We start from the raw sequence: 19,742 nt of genomic DNA on the forward strand, positions 1-19,742 counted from the left end.
GTGGTTGCCGGAAGTTGGGTGGCGGTAAGTGAGCCGCGTTGGTGAGGGAGGAGTGGGGTCCTGCGCGGTCGGTTTTGGAGCCCTGGGGAGAAGGGGCGAGCTCGGCGGTGAGGGCGAGGGTCATGGCGGGTCTGAGGATCCTGGTCCTCCCTCCTCGAGGGAGTCACTGACTCCGGCTCTCGCCTTCTGTCTCCGGTCACGTCCCCTCAGACTGGTTCAGCGCGGGGTCTTCTGACTAGGAAGCTCCTGCTGATGAACGAATTCCGCCTGTCCCCTGGCAGCAAGTGCTCCGAATCTCCAGTGTTGGAACGCGGGAGACAGGCCGCCTGGGCTCTCCTCCTGGCTTTGCCGGTTTTGCTGTGTGACTGGCGCGTCTTTTCTGGCCAACTCCTCTCTGCTTATGTGACATGATTTTGAAAGCCTTTAAGGAGTTGAATACAGGGCTCTCATTCAACCACAGGATTGTTTTTCTGTCCCCAGCCAGCTTCTCATAATAGAGAATAAGCGTAAACACTAATTGAGCTTCTGCTGTTTGCCTGGCTCTGCTCTGCAAGCTGGGAATACCAAAGTAAGCAAGGTACACATCCCTGTCTTCAAGGAGTTAATTTTTTTTTTTTTTAAGTCAAGGAGATAGAACAGCAGCACTATAGAATGAAGCTATTGTGGAAGTTTGCTGGAGGAGGACTTAGGGTGCTTGTAAGTCAGGCCGAGGCATCAGTAGGCTTCTGTGAGGAGGTGTTGCTTTATCCAAGTCCTACAGGATGAGCAGGTTTAGTCAGGCGAAGAGGGCTGGGAGCTGGGACCATATCGCAGACATTGGGAGTGGCATAAACAGAAGCCTATACAATGAATGACCTGCAAGTAGTTCACCCAAGTTGGAGTGTCCAGCTGTAAAAGAGGTGATTCTGGAAAGCCAGATCATGAAGGATCTTGTGGGCGATAGCATGTGAGGAACACAGGCTTTGGAAGCTGTGATACTTGTATGCCATTTCTGGCTTTGCCACTGAGCTAGTTTCGTGACCTTGGGCAAGTCACTTCCTTTCTTAGCTTCAGTTTCCTCATCTATAAAAAGGACAAGCAGGGAGTTTCCTGGTGGCGTAGCGGTTAGGATTATGAGCTTTCACTGCCGTGGCCCGGGTTCAATCCCTGGTCAGGAAACAGATCTCACAAGCCGTGTGGTGTTGCAAAAAACAAAACACAACAAAACAAAACCCCAAAACGAAACAACAGCAACAAAAAATAAAAAACAAAATAAGGGCAAACATTAACCTACCTCCTAGGGTTGCTGTGAGAAGCAAGTGAGATGATGTGTTACTCACGTGGCACTAGTAGATAGTAAACAGTAAGCTGTAGCAGTTACTATTGCTATGTTAAGAAGCTTTATTTGAAAATGTGGCTGTGAAGAGTGGAGTCCTGTGGAATTTTACACAGGAGTGTGACATGGTCTCATCTGTTTCAAATTACCCAGGCAGTGATGTGCTGATTACACTGGGTGGGGAAGGACCCACAGGGAGACCAGTCCGGCACTTTTGCCATGGTCCAGGTGACAGAGGAGGGAGGCCAGAACCAAGGCAGCGGCTATGGGGATGGAGAGGGGTGGGTGGATTTGAGAGACCAAGGAAGTGGGATTTGCTGGACTGGTAACTGATTGGATGATACCTCGAGAGTCAGGAGTCAGGATATTGGGGGTGGAGTGGGGAATGAATCCTCTTTGTGGAAATAAGTAATAAGTTTTTTGATCAGTGGTCCCTGATTGGTTATCCCTGACCTCAGAGATTTTATTTGGAAGTCGGAGTGGCCTCTGTCCTCCACTTTTACCCATGGAAGTAAGATTCACTAATGCCTTCCTGCTGTCTATCTCCAGATCCTCCTGGCTTTCTCTAGGGTAAGTAAAGCCCCACTGTGTGTTCAAGGGAGAGTGAATAGGTGCTGCTTTGTTGCCAGGCAGACAACGTGCATCTCCATGGTCTCGTTAGGCTGGGTGTCCACCTGGTCTCAGTCCAGCCGCAGAATGATCACCTCTGGGATTTTCACACCTTCTGCTTTCTGGTTACCATCCTTTGAACTTGTTCCTGTGTGTCGGTCTCTTTGTGAGTGTGTGGCATAGAAAGCAGGTCCTCTTTTCTCCAGGAGTCTGGCCATGCAGAGCAGGACTGTACTCTTCTTTCCATAACCCAAGGCGCCGTGTGACTCTTCTGGGCTTCATTGTAGACGCCTCACGCTCTTGACACTGTCACACTATCTGAGAGCCAGCCGGGCTCTCAGCACTGCCCACACGTCCCTCCTTGTCTCTCACGTCTTCATTCCTCTCCCGGCTTCCTACCTTGCCTTTGACTTCACTAAGTTGCAGCCATCAGTCAAGCCTCCTCAACTTCAGTCGTTACAAACTTTTCTCCAGCTGACCCTATTGCTTTGCCTTTTATTCTAATTCTGTGAAAAAATGGTGTTTATTCTAAGGTTACTTCCTTTGCGTATGCTGAGATCCTGTCTCCTCCTTTTCCTCAGGACCTGGTTCCATCATTTGTCCCATTTCTTTCCTGTTTAACTTATCCCTCTAATTTAAATATCCTGTTTACTCTAATTTTCAAAAACATCAAAACACCCTCCCATTAATCTCTGCTGTACCCTGTCACACCTCTTTTTCCCACCCACTTTTCTTGGACAAGGTGCCACCTCTACTTCCTGAAGTCATCATTCACTGAAATTCTACTTCTGCATCACCCCTCCCCCAAAACTGCTGTCCTCAAAGTCATCAGGCCTTGGTGTTGCCAGAACCCCTGAACTCTTTTCCTTCCTTATTTTTTGCGTTCTCAGCACGTCTGACGTTGCCGATACTCCTTCACTTATAAAATCCACTCCTGCTTTGAACTCTCTCTCTGGCCGTTTCCCCTCAGTTTCCATTGTGGGCTCTTTTCCTCCTTTTGTCCTTTAAATGCTAGTTTTCTTCAAGGCCCTGCCTTCTACTCATTGCTCTTCTCAAGCACAGTGTGAGCTCTCATTTCTGTGCCAGTGACCACTGCTCTGGACCTTGAGTCCAGATCTCTCCTGAATGCCAGCCCTAAAACTCAGCGAGTCCGAAACTAAGCTCATCATCTTCTCTCCAAACCTGTGGTTCTCTCTCCATTCTTTACGCTCCCTCATTCACTTTCTGCATTTATTCATTCCAGTGAGTAAACATTATGAACCCTGGGAGTCATCTTGGACTTTTTCCTCTCATCCCATCCCTCCCTTCCTCCTTCCCAGCCTGGGCAGTCATCAGAGTTCTACAGGTTTCCTCCCTTGATATCTCCTGACATGTTTTCGCTTCCATTTCCTCTCCCACTGCCTTAGGCCCTTCTCACTTCCTGCCTATATTCCTGCCCAGCCTCTGAGCTGGTTGCCCTGCCTCAGCAGTCTGGCCCTAACTGGTGCTGGAGTGCCCTTTCTAAAATACAGACCTTGGCTAAAATACAAATCAGTAGCTTTTCATGGAAGACCTTTCATGATTTGGCATTCACCTGCTTTTCTGGTGTGGTTTCCAGCTACTCTGCCACACGAACCTTTTCTTCTCGCCATACAGAACTCTTTGTGTTTTCTGAAACATATCATGCTATTTCCTTTGTTCATAGACTCAGTCACCAGCAGGTATATTTTGGGCACCTGTGAGGTGCTAGTAATGAGTCAGGTGCTGGGAAAACAGTGACGGATGGAGGACAATGAGGAACTGACACACTTCCTTTCTCAAAGAGCTTTTCTCCTAGTAGGGAAGACTGACATTCATCAGTATATATAAAATAACTGCACATGTGATGTGAAGCGGGAGGTAATGGTGCTCTTTGTGGGTAGAGTACAGGAGAACTGACCTAAGCAGGAGACGAGGGAGTCAGGGAAGGCTTCCCTCTACTGATGGTTGAGCTCAGATTTGATGGGAGAAGAGGCATTAAGTAGACGCTGGGCATGTGGATGGACAAGAACATTCTAAGCTTGTGCAGAGGCCATGGGGGTGTTTCTAGAATTGGAGACGTGGAACTGAGGCAGCTTCCTCCTTTTGCCTGGAGTGTCCCTACTCCCCACTGTAGGCTTCCTCATCCAGTGGGACTGGCTTGGGCTGGTGCTGCCGACCACTCCCCTCTCCCAACCATCCAAAGGACATTTGGAAGTGTGTGGAGCTGTTGTATTTTGTGACATGACCACGGGGCATTACTGCATTTAAGAGGGTACCAGGGGTGCTAGACATTCTGCAATGTGTGGGGCTAGCAGCAAATGAAAAAGGATTGTCCCACCCAACATGTCAAGTGGTGTCCCTGTTGAGGATCCACTTTTCGAAATCTGGGCTCGAGGGTTTCCTCCTCCTCCCACAGCGCCCTGCTGAAATGCTTTCACCACACTTAACTGTGCTCGTGTTACCCGCAGCTTTGCTCTGTTGTCATTCCTGGTCTGTCTTACCCTCAAAACCGTTAGCTCCTTAAAGGCGGGGATCATGGCTTTTTGCCATTGAGTCCTGAGATACAGCATAGGGACTAGTAGGTCATATAAATGTTTACTGAAGTAATAATGAAATGGAAACCCCAGTGTTTTTGGCATGTGCTTTGGTGATGATATTACTTTTCCCTTTGAGTGCCTCCTGTGTGCCAGATACATGCATTTTCTAGTTGAATCCTGTCAATAATTCTGCACCACAGGTGGTGTCCTATCTTACAGATGAGAAAACAGGCTCAGAGAAGGAAAATGACTTGCCCAAGGTTGTGTGGCTTGAAGTAGTAGAGGTGGGCTTTGAACCCGGGTCTCTCTGGCTCATGAAGCTACACCCTTCTGTCTACCATACCAACTCCAGCGTATCAGACTACATTGTTGTCCAGTTGTTTTTTTGGACTGAGATTTAAGACCCTAGATTTCCCTCTGTGAAAATTTTAATCTTGGTAAATAGACCTGTCATTCCAGGTGGTCAGAATCTTTTATTGTGAATTATGTTATCTGTTATAGTGCCTGTTCCTTCTTGCTTCATGTCATATGTAGAATTGATAAGCAAACCTGTATCGTTATCCAAGTCACTGGTTATATGTGGTTATAAGAATATCTTACTGAATGTATTTGTTTATGTGTCAGCTTCCCTGCTGTAACAAAGTTCAGCACGCATAGAATACTTGGTAAATATTGATGAATATTCATTCACGTAGATAAGTAAAATAAAAATAAATTGGCTATAGGCCCCGAGACTGAGCCAAAGACATCCCTGTTAGCTCCTTTCTTATTAACATCAGTTCATTACTTAAGCAACACCGTTTGAATAAGATTATTTTTACCAGTTTTAAATCCTTCTAATTATGTCAGTGTCCAATTCTACATCTTCATCTTGTCTACTAGGCTATCTGAAGAAGACTTGTCAGAGACCTTGCTGAGGTCCACATAGTTTGTCTCCTTTGTCTATGGTTCTTCCATAATCAAGGCAGAAATGCAGTAACTCTGTTGTGACTTGTTCTTGGAGAAACCATAGTGGTCTTTTGTGAATACTCTGGGTTGCTGCATACAGTTGTGGAGGTGGTACACTGCACAAGAGGCCAGATCTAAGAGGCCAGATCTTTTTTTTTTCTTTTCTTTTTTATTGGAGTATAATTGCTTTACAGTGGTGTGTTAGTTTCTGCTTTATAACAAAGTGAATCAGTTATACATATACATATGTTCCCATATCTCTTCCCAAGAGGGTTCCATTTAGATCATAGGCGTCATGGGTGTATTTTGTACTGACAGTTTTCTGGCAGGCAAGGGTAAAGATATCTTGAGCTAACTCAATCAATATATTAAACAACAATTTTCTCAGAAGAGGAGGTAAAATGTCTTGAGGAAGGTGTGTAATTTTCTTATTGTACAAAGATGCGATGTGAACCAGAATGGACTATATGACAGCTTTCCTGGGAACAGATTCTCTGTCCAGTGGGTTGTAGCATCCATCTATGTTCTCATCTTTGGAAATCAAATATTTTGAAAATCTGAAATCAAGTGTTTGCTTGGCCCAGTTTTTTAGCACCTCTCATTTTCCAGGACTCCTTAAAGATCACCAGAAATGAAATCAAGACTGTTACTCAGAAGCAAGCCTTCATACTTCAGCCAGCTTTTAGGAAACCATCATGGATTTTAGTTGTGGGTTGACCTAAGGGCTCCTTAGCGATTCAGGTGAATCCAGGTGGCTGTCCCTCATGTACAGAAGGGACCAAGGTGACACTGTTGGTTGGTGAACGTAACACAGAGGACTCAAAAGTGGGCACAGTGTTCTCCATCTTCCTTGTATGATCTCCTCTCTCCTCTTGCCCATGTTTTTCTCAGCTTTTACTCTCACTCTCTCATAGGCTTGCCACAGCCCACAATACTGGTATCCAGGGTATCCATGCTCAAAAACTGAGCCTGAACGAGACAGCAGATTGTATGTGAAGGTTGAAGTTACTATAGCAGAGGGAAAACAAAATAAAACAAAAGAAGAACAACTCCCAGAAGTAACTATTGAGAATGAAGGTTACAGTTTGAGCCTGTGGAGGCGATTGCCAGTTCCCTGGTTGACCTCCTGAAGAAGCAAATAACGTGGATCCTGTTGGGGCAGAGGTGGCGCACGGGGGTGAGGGAGACAACCAGTCCATAAGAGCAGTTATCCTGCCTGCTCATATCAGTTGTTACCACCTAATAGCACAGGCCCCACAAAAGCCATTTGGGGTGACTTGGTGTCTTGCAGAGGCATCAGTTTGGCTCAGGGGCATCTTGACTCTAATGAAGTTTTTAAAAAGAATTGAGGCTTCTGTACCCAGCTGGTTCCCCTGTAGGAGTCCTGGGTTTTCATCTTCTGGTAAAGCATACTTTTTCTTCTACGTTTGGAAGTTTCCCCCCCTCCTTTTGGAAGGGAAGGCTTTTTAAACCTCCTTCTTCAGCAGCCTTGCAAATTATTTCCAAAACTCCTGAAGTTGCAAAAACATCATTGCCCTACAAAACGGGCATTGGCTCTGCATGCCAGAGGAGCCCTCTCCCCACTCCTGGCGATGTCCACCGCCTTTTTACCCATCAGCAGCTAAGAACATATTCTGTTTGTCAGTGGGACTTGGTCATGTGGTTTGGTGCTTATTTTAATGACTGCCAGAGCTCGCAGCCCCGCAGCTGGGAAAATGAGAACAGAAGTCTGCTCTGCGTGCTCCATTTTGGCCCAAAGATGGTACTTGAGGGCCAAATCGTGGTTATTCTGGCCCTTCTGCTAAGTGAATGGCCCCATGCAGCCTCAGAGAAGTTGAACACAGAGTGCTCCTGACGCCTTAGCACTTGCTCCTCTGGACTTCCCCTGGATGACCTATAGCAGGAGGTCATCCTGCAGGTTTTAATTAAACCTCTGCTGTGTCTGCAGGGCTCCTGTGAGGGAGGGAAGACTTCTATGAGGCCTGCTTGAGGCAGAGGAAGTTTTCGCGATGAGCGTGGGGAAGGGCGACCACGTTCTCAGGCACTGTTGGCTGATGGGGGGGTGAGGGAGGGCGAGGTGACAGAGACTAAGAGCAGCTGCCGTGTGTTGACTGTTGACTAAGCCAGGCACCGGGACAGGTGTGTCACACACTTTCTCCTTTAGCCCTCCCAACAACCTCGTGGGTTCGGTATGATTATCCTCATCTTACAGAAGAGGAAATGGAGGCACAGGGGATGAAGTTACCTGCCCAAGGCTGCTTAGCCAGGGAGAAGTGGAGTCGGAACTCAAAGGTGGGTTTATCTGACTGAAGACCAGGCTCCCAGATACCTTAGCTTTTAGCATCTTTTCTCTGAACAGTTCGAAGCTCCTCTGCCCTCCCAAAGCAAGCAAACAAAACCCCAAGAATGCACACGGGAAAAATTAAAGTGAGAGAAGTTTTGGATAGTCGGCTGGTCTGTTTCCCTCTTCTCCCCACCAGGGGTCTAGTGTCCCTAAAGGCAGGTTTGTTTGTTTTTTAATCTGTATGATTGTTGCTTATTTTCTACCAATTTTACTTCCTTTCCTAAAGTCCTATACTGGCTTGATATTTGCTGTGTCCAATCCTATAGGTGCCCGCAGAGGGAATACGGTTGGGCAGACTCACTCTAGGAAGCACTTATGCTCCAATTAATTTTATAAGTATTTTGCTAAACCAAAATACTTTCATCTTCAGCATCTTTAATAACAAAGTGCCAGAAAATTCATGGAAATGATATTTCATTTCCACTCCTTATTTAGAGCAATGAATTGCTTTTCCACAAAGCTAGATTTAAATAGGTCATCTGTTAACTGTTGAATGAGAAAGGAAGGTTCTTTGTGGGATTGGTATAGCTTGAATATGGGATCTTCTGGGTTTTTTTGTTCAGGTATAGCATACATATAGTAAAGTACACTCATCATAAATAATGTAGCTCATGGATTTTTATATATGCACATGGTTTGTAACCACTGCCCAGCTTGAGGTATATAGAATATTTCCAGCTCCCCTGGAGGCTTCCTCATGCCCCTTCCCAGTCAATAGCCCCACGCCACTCTGTCATTACTCTTCTAACTTCTATCACATTGATTGGTTTTGCCTGTTGAATATAGAATAAGCTGTGTCTGTGCAGGTGCCTCTTCATATTTTATTTTATTACATTTTCAAACTTACAGAAACCTTACAAGAATAAGTCAAAGACCTTCCATATACCCTTCTCCCGGGGACTGCATTCCAATTTTATCCTGGTAACATCTTTCATAGCAGAGAGTCAAAGCAGGATCACGAATTGCCCCCAGTTGTCAAGTCTTTCTAATCCGAGGGACAGTTCCTTAGTCTTCCCCTGACTTTTAAGACCTTGACACTTTTGAAGTTTATATGCCAGTCCCAGTCATTTTGTAGAATGTTTTTCAGTTTGGGTTTATCTTGTGTTTCCTCCTGACTAGAGCCAGGTCCACTGTTTTCAGCCGAATACCATAGATGCCGTGTTCTTTTCATTGCCGTCTATTGGATAGCACACAGTGTCTGTTGGTCCCATCACTGCTAGTGTTAATTTTGATCCCCTTTCATTAAGATGGTGTCTGCCACATTTTGTCACTTTAGAGTCACTTTTTCTTTTTTGTAGTTAATAATTGTGTGTGTGTGTGTGTGTGTGTGAGTGTGTGAAGAGATACTTTGAGACTGTGAGTGTAGCTTTTAACTTACATAACCATGGGAAACCTTTCAGGGAGACTTATTCTTTACTACTTTTATTTATTTTGAGTTTTAGTTTTGGCCGCACTGCAAGGCATGCAGGATCTTAGTTCCCAACCAGGGATTGAACCTGTGCCCCCTGCAGTGGAAGCATGGAGCCTTAACCACTGGACTGCCAGGGAATTCCCTTCTTTACTACTTTTATAATTGGTTAAGTAAAGTTTCATTTAAATTGATTTGTATGGAACTAGAACAAAAAAATTTACAATTTGTATGGAAACACAAAAGACCCCAAATAGCCAAAGCAATCTTGAGAAAGAAAAACGGAGCTGGAGGAATCAGAGTCCCTGACTTTATACTACAAAGCTACAGTAATCAAGACAGTATGGTACTGGCACAAAAACGGAAATATAGATCAATGGAACAGGATAGAAAGCCCAGAGGTAAACCCACGCACCTATGGTCACCTAATCTATGACAGAGGAGACAAAAATATACAATGGAGAAAAGACAGCCTCTTTAATAAGTGGTGCTGGGAAAACTGGACAGCTACATGTAAAAGAATGAAATTAGAATACTTCCTAACCGCATACACAAAAATAAACTAAAAATGGATTAAAGACCTAAATGTTAAGACCAGACACTGTAAAACTCTTAGAGGAAAACATAGGCAGAACACTCTTTGGCGTAAATCACAGCAACATCTTTTTTGACTCACCTCCTAGAGTAATGAAAATTAAAACAAAAATAAACAAACGGGACCTAATGAAACTTCAAAGCTTTTGCACAGCAAAGGAAGCCATAAACAAGATGAAAAGACAATCCTCAGAATGGGAGAAAATATTTGCAAACGAAGCAACAGACAAAGGATTAATCTCCAAAATATACAAGCAGCTCATGCAGCTCAATATCAAAAAAAACAAACAACCTAATCAAAAAATGGGCAGAAGTCCTAAATAGACATTTCTCCAAAGAAGACATACAGATGGCCAACAAACACATGAAAAGATGCTCAGCATCACTAATAGAGAAATGCAAGTCAAAACTACAATGAGGTATCACCTCACACTGGTCAGAATGGCCATCATCAAAAAATCTACAAACAAAAAATGCTGGAGAGGGTGTGGAGAAAAGGGAACCCTCATACAATGTTGGTGTGAATGTAAATTGATACAACCACTATGGAAAACTGTATGGAGGTTCCTTGAAAAACTAAAAATAGAACTACCATATGACCCAACAATACCACTACTGGGCATATACTCAGAGAAAACCATAATTCAAAAAACCACGTGCACCCCAATGTTCGTAACAGCATTGTTTACAATAGCCAGGTTGTGGAAGCAACGTAAATGTCCATTGACAGATGAGTGGATAAAGATGTGGTACATAATACAATGGAATATTACTCAGCCATAAAAAGGAATCAAATTGGGTCATTTGCAGAGACGTGGATAAACCTAGAGAGTGTCATACAGAGTGAAGTAAGTCAGAAAGAGAAAAGCAAATATCGTATAATAACACATCTGTGCGGAATCCAGAAAAATGATATAGATTATCTTATTTGCAAAGCAGAAATAGAGACGTAGATGTAGAGGACAAATGTATGGATACCAAGGGGGAAAGGGGTGGGGAGGGAGGAATTGGGAGACTGGGATTGACATATATACATTATTGATACTATGTATAAAATAGACAACTGATGGGAACATACTGTATAGCACTGGGAACTCTACCTAAATGGGAGGGAAGTCCAAAAGGGTAGGGATATCTGTATGTGTATGGCTGATTCATTTTGTTGTGCAGTGGAGGCTAACACAACATTGTAAAGCAACCATACTCCAATAAAAATTAATTTTAAAAATTGATTTGTCTGTGCATATTTCCTGTCATCTAAGATCTTATCCTGAAAAAGTCATAGGTTTAGAGACCCTTTCTGTCACATGGCATATCTCCATATGTTCTTCATGACGTTTTTACTCCAATCTCCATCTTACATGGTAATAAGCCTGGAGTTTGTCCTCCCAATCACAGAAGCCTGTGTTCTTTCTTTCTCTTGTTTCTCTTGGGGAAGGTACCCATAAAAATTTTCCAGAATTCATCTTAGTAACATTTCAGAGCCACTCTGAAAGGGACTAGGATATGTCGAGAGGAATGTGAACCAGGGTCTGTGTTTATGGGATTTACAGTCCGGTTGATGGAGGCAGGCAGGTACGCAGAGTTGAACGATACTCACTGTCCAGGTGGCCGGGGGGTGGAGGTGGTTAACTGTGATTGACGGGAGGCGCAGGACAGGAGTAAAGAGTGAGCGGCAGCTCTGGGAAGGCTTTCTAGAGCAGGTCACCTCTGTGCTGGGATTTGGAGAGCGCCAGGCAGTCACGGGGGCCGTGGGCGCCTTTCAGACAGGGTTGCAGAAGCAAGACAGCAGGTGAGTTAGCGGAGCACAAAGCAGCTCGATGTTTCTGTGTATCAGGTCAGAGGTGAGGAGGGGCAGGTCCCCCAGGGCGGTACTAGAGAAGTTGGGAGGCAGTAGCAGGGGTCCAGGAGAAAGTGTGAAGGAAACCGCCAGGGGTGCGGTCATGCGCCTGCCTCGGAGGTGGAGTGCTGCGGCTGCGCGCTTTCGCACGTGATGAGCTTCGGGAAATGCCAAATGAGCTTCGTCTTGGCTTAGTGATGCTCACATCTGTGTGAGAGTTCTGTGGAGACCACATTCGCCGGTCCATCAAGACGGATTTGTGTCGTAGATGGCAGACGTGGCCTCGGAATCTGGTCTTACAATCTGCTTCACCCTCAGCAGCCCTTGCAGATCTCTACTGCCCTCTGAAAAGATTCTGCCAAAGAGGTCAGTCTCCCTAGAAACAAAATACATTATTGACACCTTCCAAGAATCAAAAAAACAGCAGCTTCAAAGATCTTCTAGTCCAAGGTCGGCAAATATGGCCCTGCCCAAGGCCTTTTTTTGTGCAGTCCATGAGCTAAGAATGTCTTTTTTACTTTTTTTAAGAGTGAAAGAAAGAAGAAAATATGACAAACTGTTTTGGCCTACAATGCCTAAAATATTTACTAGTTGGCCCTTTTCAGAAAAAGCTTGCCAACCACTGTTCTCATATGACTGCCTGATACCGTAATCCTCTCTGCAGTGTTACGTGGCAAATGATTGCCTAATATGTGCTTGAACACGTCCACTGATGGAAGATTCATCATCTCTTTGGTCAGTCTACTTCCTATTTGGACAGGCCATTAGTAGTTTTCAAACTCTGCTGAAATCTTGTCTCACTGTAGCATCCATTCTTTGGCCCTTTTTGGGAGAAGAAAGCTATTTCATGTCAACATTTACTGAACTAATCTATTCTAGGCACTGTGCTAAGTGCTGACCACAGATGAATAAGACAAGGTTCTTGCATCAGGGTTTCCCAGGTGTTATTTCTTGAAACCAAAGTGCTTGAGCTGGTCATCTTACATCTGTCATTCCCTCTCTTCTTGCCATTGGGTTAGGGCTTTTTTTTCCCATTATTTTACTTATTTCTGTATTATTATTTCACATCGACAGTATAAAATTCAAAAGGCAAAAGGGTTATACGGTGAAAATAAGGCTCTCCACACCCCGGTCTGTGACCCCAGAGCTTCTTTCCTGGGAGGCAACCACTGTTACACATTTCCTGTAGGGATTTGATGGTAAAGAACAGCACTAACACAAGGGTTGGGTCCATTTCGACAGGAACTTCTGATAAGTAACATACAGTGGCGGGTTTTTTTTTTTTTTGAGCTCTTGCTTGTTTAAGTTACCGAGCGTGACTTAGTTTTATTTCCATAAAAGCCTGGAATTTATAAGTTTGGGTGGTAGACGCAGCCCCAGGAGGTTTGTATTGCTTTCATCCACCTACTATTTCAGTTAAATCCTAACTGGATATTTTGGTTACTGCTGGGTTTCTTCGACTGCTGCGGTTCTTGTTCATTACAATTTCAAATCCTCAGAGCCTTTCCTCTTTCATGAGAAGTGACACAGTCCCGTCTTGTGTAACACTTGGGTTTCACATCCTGAATGCAACGTTGAAGTGTGATAGAAATAATCTTTTAGTTTTCTAAGCTAAGCAGAGGCCTCAGGTTTCATCTGCACTGTTCAGGGTTATATGTGCAAGCCTTACTTTTCAGGACACAGGTAATGTTTGGATCTAGGTTAGTTACACATGGATGACTTTGCACCTGAGACTCACTTCCTCTTCCACCAGAATTCCTTTCTGATCATTACTTCTTAAGTCTTCCCTTCTAATTTAAGGAAGATGGCAATGTGACATAGATGTATAGGTTCCTAAGTGATACCTTTATATTGAGTATCCTATTTAGATGTTTCCAGCAGATTCCTAATCACTTGTTGCTGCTGTTGCTTAAGAACTTTACGTTGCCTTAATCAGTCAGACAACACTTTAGCAGCTGGACACCAACCACATCCTCTTGTGAAATAGGCTCTTGGGTTCTGTTTGGAATTTCTCAAAGACCAAACATGTCAGAAAGTGAAGGATATGCCTCTTATGCAAATTTCTTTCTTGGCATGCCCGTCCATTCTTTTCTGTGGTACTCCTGAGTCACTTTTTCCTAGCTGCTGAATAGAAAAATGGAATAGAATTTTCTCTTTTGTCACTGGCACTGGTAAAATTCCATCTTGGTGACCTTAGCAGGTCATCAAAATGATGATGAGTTACTGTTGACTTTTAAGCCTAAGTTGTGAATGATTGAAGTGTGTAGGGGCCTGATGACCCGTCCCACGGAGGATTTCAGATGAGATCCCTTTGTACCACTGCCTGCTGCTCTGTTGATTCTTATCTCTCTGAACCTCAGTTTCTTCTTCTGTGAAATTGGAGCTGTCTCCTCTTAGGGCTTCGGGGAGGAGAAAATTCAGGCGCACACCCCTGCTGCAGTGCCTGCTCCTGGCCAATACTCAATAGCTGCCACCTTCATCTCAGTGCCAGAGGACTGTTTACAGTTGAGCCTCTAGCATTTAGTGATTTATTGGATGTGAGAGAGAAAAAAATTGAAGATGACTTTGAGGGTTCTTCGTGGATGTATGGTGGTACTATCTAGTAAACTAGGACATATAGGAACATGGGCCGAATTTTAGTGAAAGGTACGTTCAGTTTTTGATTTGTCAAACTCGAGATATCTGTGAGAAATTCACATCCTGGCTTTGGAAGACACTTAAATATATGGTTGGAGGTTAGCACTAGAAATACAGTCCTGAGATTCATTGGCATATAGATGGAAATGGATGTGGAAAATGAATAATTTTGCTTTGGGGAAAGTTTATAGATTAAGGAGAGGGCTGAGCATGGGAACTTTCAAAAACCAACAGTAGAAGGAAAATGCTAGCTGTGTTGTGGAGGAAGAGAGGAGAAAGCAGCAATGGAGGCCCGCTAAACCAAGCAGGAGGTTGTTAGGGTGTTCTAGACTGGCGTTTCTCAAAGTGTGGGCCCTGGGCCATCTGCATGAGGGTCTGTTTCTCCACTGGGCTCTGAAGCCACAGTATGTAGGATTCACAAACTTTTCTGGGGCCTATGAACCCAGGAGTGACCCAAAAAGATGAACATTTTGAGAGTGCAAAATTATAAAGATCCTTTCGAACAAAAGCCAGAAATTATTTCATATGGGACAAGGGTTCATTTAAATATGTTTGAAATGATTTAGAGGTGGAGACTCCAAAAGTAAGAGTGACAGTGGCCTGAAGGCTTGAAGACAGCGTCAAAGTCGAATCAGAATCACCCTGGGGCCCTAGTCCCGGCCACCCTCACCGTCCTTTCTCCCCCGCCCCCCAGGAGGTGGAGCCCAGACATCATTTTTTTTTTAATTAATTTATTTTATTTATTTATTTTTGGCTGTGTTGGGTCTTCATTGTTGCACATGGGCTTTCTCTAGTTGCAGCGAGCGGGGGCTACTCTTCGTTGCGGTGCATGGCCTTCTCATTGCGGTGGCTTCTCTTGTTGCGGAACACGGGTTCTAGGCACATGGGCTTCAGTAGTTGTGGCTCATGGGCTCAGTAGTTGTGGCTCACGGGCTCAGTAGTTGTGGCTCGCGGCCCTAGAGTGCAGGCTCAGTAGTTGCGGCACATGGGCTTAGTTGCTCCGTGGTATGTGGGATCTTCCCAGACCAGGGCTTGAACCCATATCCCCCGTGTTGGCAGGCGGATTCTTAACCACTGCGCCACCAGGGAAGTCCCGCATCTTCATTTTTTAATAATCCCTCAAGGTGGTGAGAGTTTGAAAACACTCAGTCGGGCATTGTCTGGTGCGTGATGCCACAAATCCATACTGAGGCAGCAGAGGGTTTAAGGACAGCCGTGTGCCCAGCCGCTTCGCAGAGCCTTTCGCCCTGCTCTGACCCACACTTGGCTCCTCTTTCTTGGTTTTTAGTGTGTTTATGTAGTGCTCACTTTGCATTTTACCATGTCGTCACCATTGGACCAAAGCTCCTTGTCTCTAATTCCAATATCTAACAAGTTTAGAAAACTGAAAGGGGTTTAATAACCTTGGCACAAAACTCAAAACCTCTCTGAGTAGATGTGAACTGTCTATTTTTTTTTTTTTTGATTTATCAGTCTGTTTTGACTGTTCATACATTCTACTGCAGAAATATTCATCTGTCTTGCGGCAGCTGGACAGGATGGAAAGTGACCTCATCAACTTGTGCTTTTGGAACTGCGAAGCTCCTGTAGTGTTGTGCTTCTCCCCCTGGGGTCTGTGTACCCCTGAGAGTGTGCAGGCCATGTGGGGAGTTACAGTGTACACATGCCTGATTGCCAGGACAGTCAAATTTATTTGATGATTTGAGGGGGAGAATGAAATATTAAAATATATATGGTAGAGTAAAATGCAAGTTTTCTGCGTTTGAAAGACAAAACATGAGATTTCGAAGAAATTCTGGTACTGTGGTTAGGGTGGGGGAACTTCTTCATCCTCCTTGGCTGGGGTGTTCAAGCACTGCGTCACTCAGAATCCAGACAGTTTGCAGGGCTGTGATGCCACCTGGCTGGACCTCAGGTTTTGTGCTTGTAAAGTTCCCTAGGACAACACGGGTTGGCAGAAACTTTTGAGGCTATGACCGTGTCGAAGAAGGAATAACACTAGTGCATCAGTCAGACCAACTTTAATGAGAAAGGGAGATGCACCAAAGTGAAGGCCAGGAAGTTCAGTTGTGTCGTAAGGAGACTAAACTTGGCAACATAGCCAGATTCCTCAGGTTGATTTCCAAAGTTGTGTCTTCAGGCACCCCATCTACCTCTCGTTACTTTCTGTTTGTTTGTTTTGATTAAGCCCATGATTACAAATGTCGTTTCTCACCATGTTTTGTGCATTGTTGCTGTGTTCTGTTTTGGTTTCAGCAGGCAGTAAATAATGGCGGCAGTTATGGGGGATCCCGGACTCTCCAAATTGCAGTTTGCCCCCTTCAGCAGTGCCTTGGATGTTGGATTCTGGCATGAGTTGACCCAGAAGAAGCTGAATGAGTATCGGTTGGATGAAGCTCCCAAGGACATTAAGGGTTATTACTACAATGGTAGGCGATGGGGAACTCCATCTTCTGCCCTCTTCTGTTACCTTCTCTGCCCAGTATAGGGTCAGCTTTCTCTCAGGAAGGGATGTCCTTGACTTTTATAATTAATACTATTCACTGGTTTCTATTTTACTTCCTGGCTTTTGACCCAAGTTCACTTTCACTCCTTTTCTCCTATGGGGAAAAGAAAGGGAGAACCTAATTTATTAATCCAAAGAATTAATACCGATTACTTAGTATTGCTGGGGGATGGGATTGGAAATATTTTTCCCGATGAGTCTTGTTTTGTATTCTTGGCAAATTCTTTGAATTCATGAAATCTGTCATCTTCTGCTATGTCCCTGTTTAGTTTGGATGACCAGGTATTGGATGGGGCACTTTGGGCTCAACCAAAAGAGCAAAATTACTCACAAACGTTTTTGTTATAAATGCCACTATTAATGACTAGTAATTGACTATTTGATAATGCTTCTGTCCAGGTGATTCTGCTGGGCTGCCAGCTCGCTTAACATTGGAGTTCAGTGCTTTTGACATGTGAGTATTTTTTGCTCAAAATATAAAATGAAGAACACTGTGTTTTGCAAGGAATGAGCATTCTTAACCTTCATCGTAGGTGGGCCATGTGGGGTACTACAGAAGCTTCCAGTGAGCAGGGCCAGCTTCTCATGATTCTCTTGTACCTCCCATGGCACAGAGACAAGTGCTAGAGGCTTAGGACTATCTGATTCATTCTTTCAGCAGCTATGTATCGCAGCCTATTAGGTACATCAATGAATGTTTATTAGGCTACTTTTGTATACAAGTCACTGTGCGAGGCATTGTAGGGATATACAAAGAAACATGACATATGCCCTCAAAGAGATTTTTTTGACTAATTGGGAGCCGTGGGGAGTTGCTGGAGAGAAGAGAGACATTTATTGACTTAATTATTGACTTATTTTCCATACATAATCCTTTCAGACCTGCCAGGTGTGGTTCTTCTCTCTTTTACAGATGAGGAAACCATGGGTTCAAAGGTAAAATGACTTGCCCAAGGTTACATGTGGCTAAATTTAGGAAGCAAGGGTAAGAGAGAAATAAACTGTATTTCTGAAGTTGCAGTCTGAGTAGCTGGGGGCATTTTGCTGTCTTCTGTAGAAACTGAGAAGCCAGGAGGGAGATACAGTTTGGGCAGGAGGTAAGTTTGTTTTAGAACATGTTGAGTTTGAGGTGACAGCGTCCAGTAGAAATGTCCAGGGAGCACTGGCATCCAGGAGGGAGGGTCATCCACGTAGAAGTCCTGAGGCTGTAAGAGGGGAAGAGACTATAGTGTAAGAAGAGTGAAGGGCTGGAATAGTGAATGGACCTGATTAGGGTGGGCAAGGGGACACAGAACTCACCAAAGAGATGGGACTTGTCAGAGAAGTAGAACCAGAGAAGGTGTCTTCAGGAAGGGAAGGGAGGGTCAACAGCATCAGAAGCAGAAGCATCAGAGTTCAGTGCTAGGGTTGCTGGAATTGTTGATTGGGTTGTTTGAGAAAGTAAATTCTGCACAAAAGGGTGGAGCAGAAACCATGCTGAGAGGCTTTAGGATAACTGAGAGTTGAAGGGTCAAAGGCTTCAGGGAGGGAGGGCAGCTTTTTCCTGCTCCTGCATGTGTCAGCTGTATCAGGGTAGGGAGTCTGGGGAAAGTGAAGAGGTGTTTGCTAAGGACTGCCTGAACATGGCGGTAGTCAAAGGTTAGGGCATCTCAAATAAAGTCTCCCTAGAATTAGAAAATAAAAATCTCTTCAAAAGTCAATACATTTTATTCCTCTATCACAATCAAATTGTGAAATTGAATTGTGCAACATGAATGGAAAATGATGTTAGCCTTTATATCTTTAAAAGGTATGTGTTGATGTTTCTTGTTCCCTTCAGAGCTTTCTTGCTCCATAAAAAATCCTTGTGATTGCTTCTGAAAACAAATTAAATCTTAGTTATCTGTCTCCTGTGTTGGGAAAGACTGACTGACTTTTGGAGCAATTACCAGATAATGAGGAAAATATATTCATTGTACAGCCTTGAATTATCTGGAGCTGGTAGAGGGGGAATAGCAGTAGTGTAGTCTGCTACATTAATCTGGAGAGTCCAACGTTTATTGCAAGCTACCCTCGCTCCCGTCTATTCTGATACTAGACTGAAAGTTGTTATTTTCTGAGTTTCAATAATTTTATTCTTTGGCACAATTAATTATAGAAAAATGCAGGTCACAGAAGTTAGGTTTGATCTTGTTTCAAAGTCGAAGCATCTTAAACTTTAGCAATCCAGAAATTTTAGTTGAAGGAGGTAAGAAAATCTGTGACCCTGCAGCTATGGCTTTCACACAAATTGCTCTGTTTTCCTGGTCATAATTTGTGATTTGGCTTTTGAATGCTCGTGTGAGGCTCCGTGGTAGGTACTGGGGGAGATGAGCAAGAATAAGACATAGGAGCCCTGGATTGGAAGCTTGAAGGCCTGGTATCTGCAGCTGATTAACTGTGTTACCTGGAATAAGTCCTTTTCATTTTCTCAGCTTCAGTTTCCTCATCTGTAGCTCCCAGCTTCTAATATTCCTTCCAGTTTTAAAAGTTTGTGATTTTCTGGGTCCCCTTTTCTTAGGATGGTTGGTGCTGTGATTCGAATGTTTGTGTTCTTCAAAAATGCATATGGTGGGCTTCCCTGGTGGCGCAGTGGTTGAGAGTCCACCTGCCGATGCAGGGGACACGGGTTTGTGCCCCGGTCCGGGAAGATCCCACGTGCCGCGGAGCGGCTGGGCCCGTGAGCCATGGCCGCTGAGCCTGCACGTCCGGAGCCTGTGCTCCGCAACGGGAGAGGCCACAGCAGTGAGGCCCGCGTACCGCAAAAAAAAAAAAAAAAAAAAAAAAAAAAAAAAATGCATATGTTGGAAAGCCAGTGCCCAGGGTTATCGTCTAAGGAAGTGGGGCTTTGGGAGGTGGTGCGGGCATGAGGGCAGGGCTCTTGTGAATGGGATTAGTGTCTTTCTAACAGAGGCCCCGGAGAGCTAGCTCTCCCCCTCCACCCTGCAAGGCCATAACTGGAAGCAGGCAGTCTGCAACAGGAAGA

General features: G+C 44.4%; 1 protein-coding gene across 5 annotated transcripts in view; it reads left to right on the plus strand.

Annotated features, from left to right (window-relative positions):
• The window catches only part of ATG7 (autophagy related 7), a 243,864-nt gene continuing 224,122 nt past the window's right edge, over positions 1-19,742 (plus strand). For all 5 annotated transcript variants that reach the window (XM_060023057.1, XM_060023061.1, XM_060023060.1 and 2 more), the window contains exons 1-3: positions 1-24; positions 16,492-16,661; positions 17,138-17,192. In XM_060023057.1, coding sequence (XP_059879040.1) covers positions 16,502-16,661; positions 17,138-17,192 — 215 coding nt within the window. In that variant the 5' untranslated portion in view covers positions 1-24; positions 16,492-16,501. The remainder of the gene's footprint in view (positions 25-16,491; positions 16,662-17,137; positions 17,193-19,742) is intronic.

This window comes from Delphinus delphis, chromosome 10 (genome assembly GCF_949987515.2).
Source record: "Delphinus delphis chromosome 10, mDelDel1.2, whole genome shotgun sequence".
NCBI classification, from domain to species: Eukaryota; Metazoa; Chordata; class Mammalia; order Artiodactyla; family Delphinidae; genus Delphinus; species Delphinus delphis.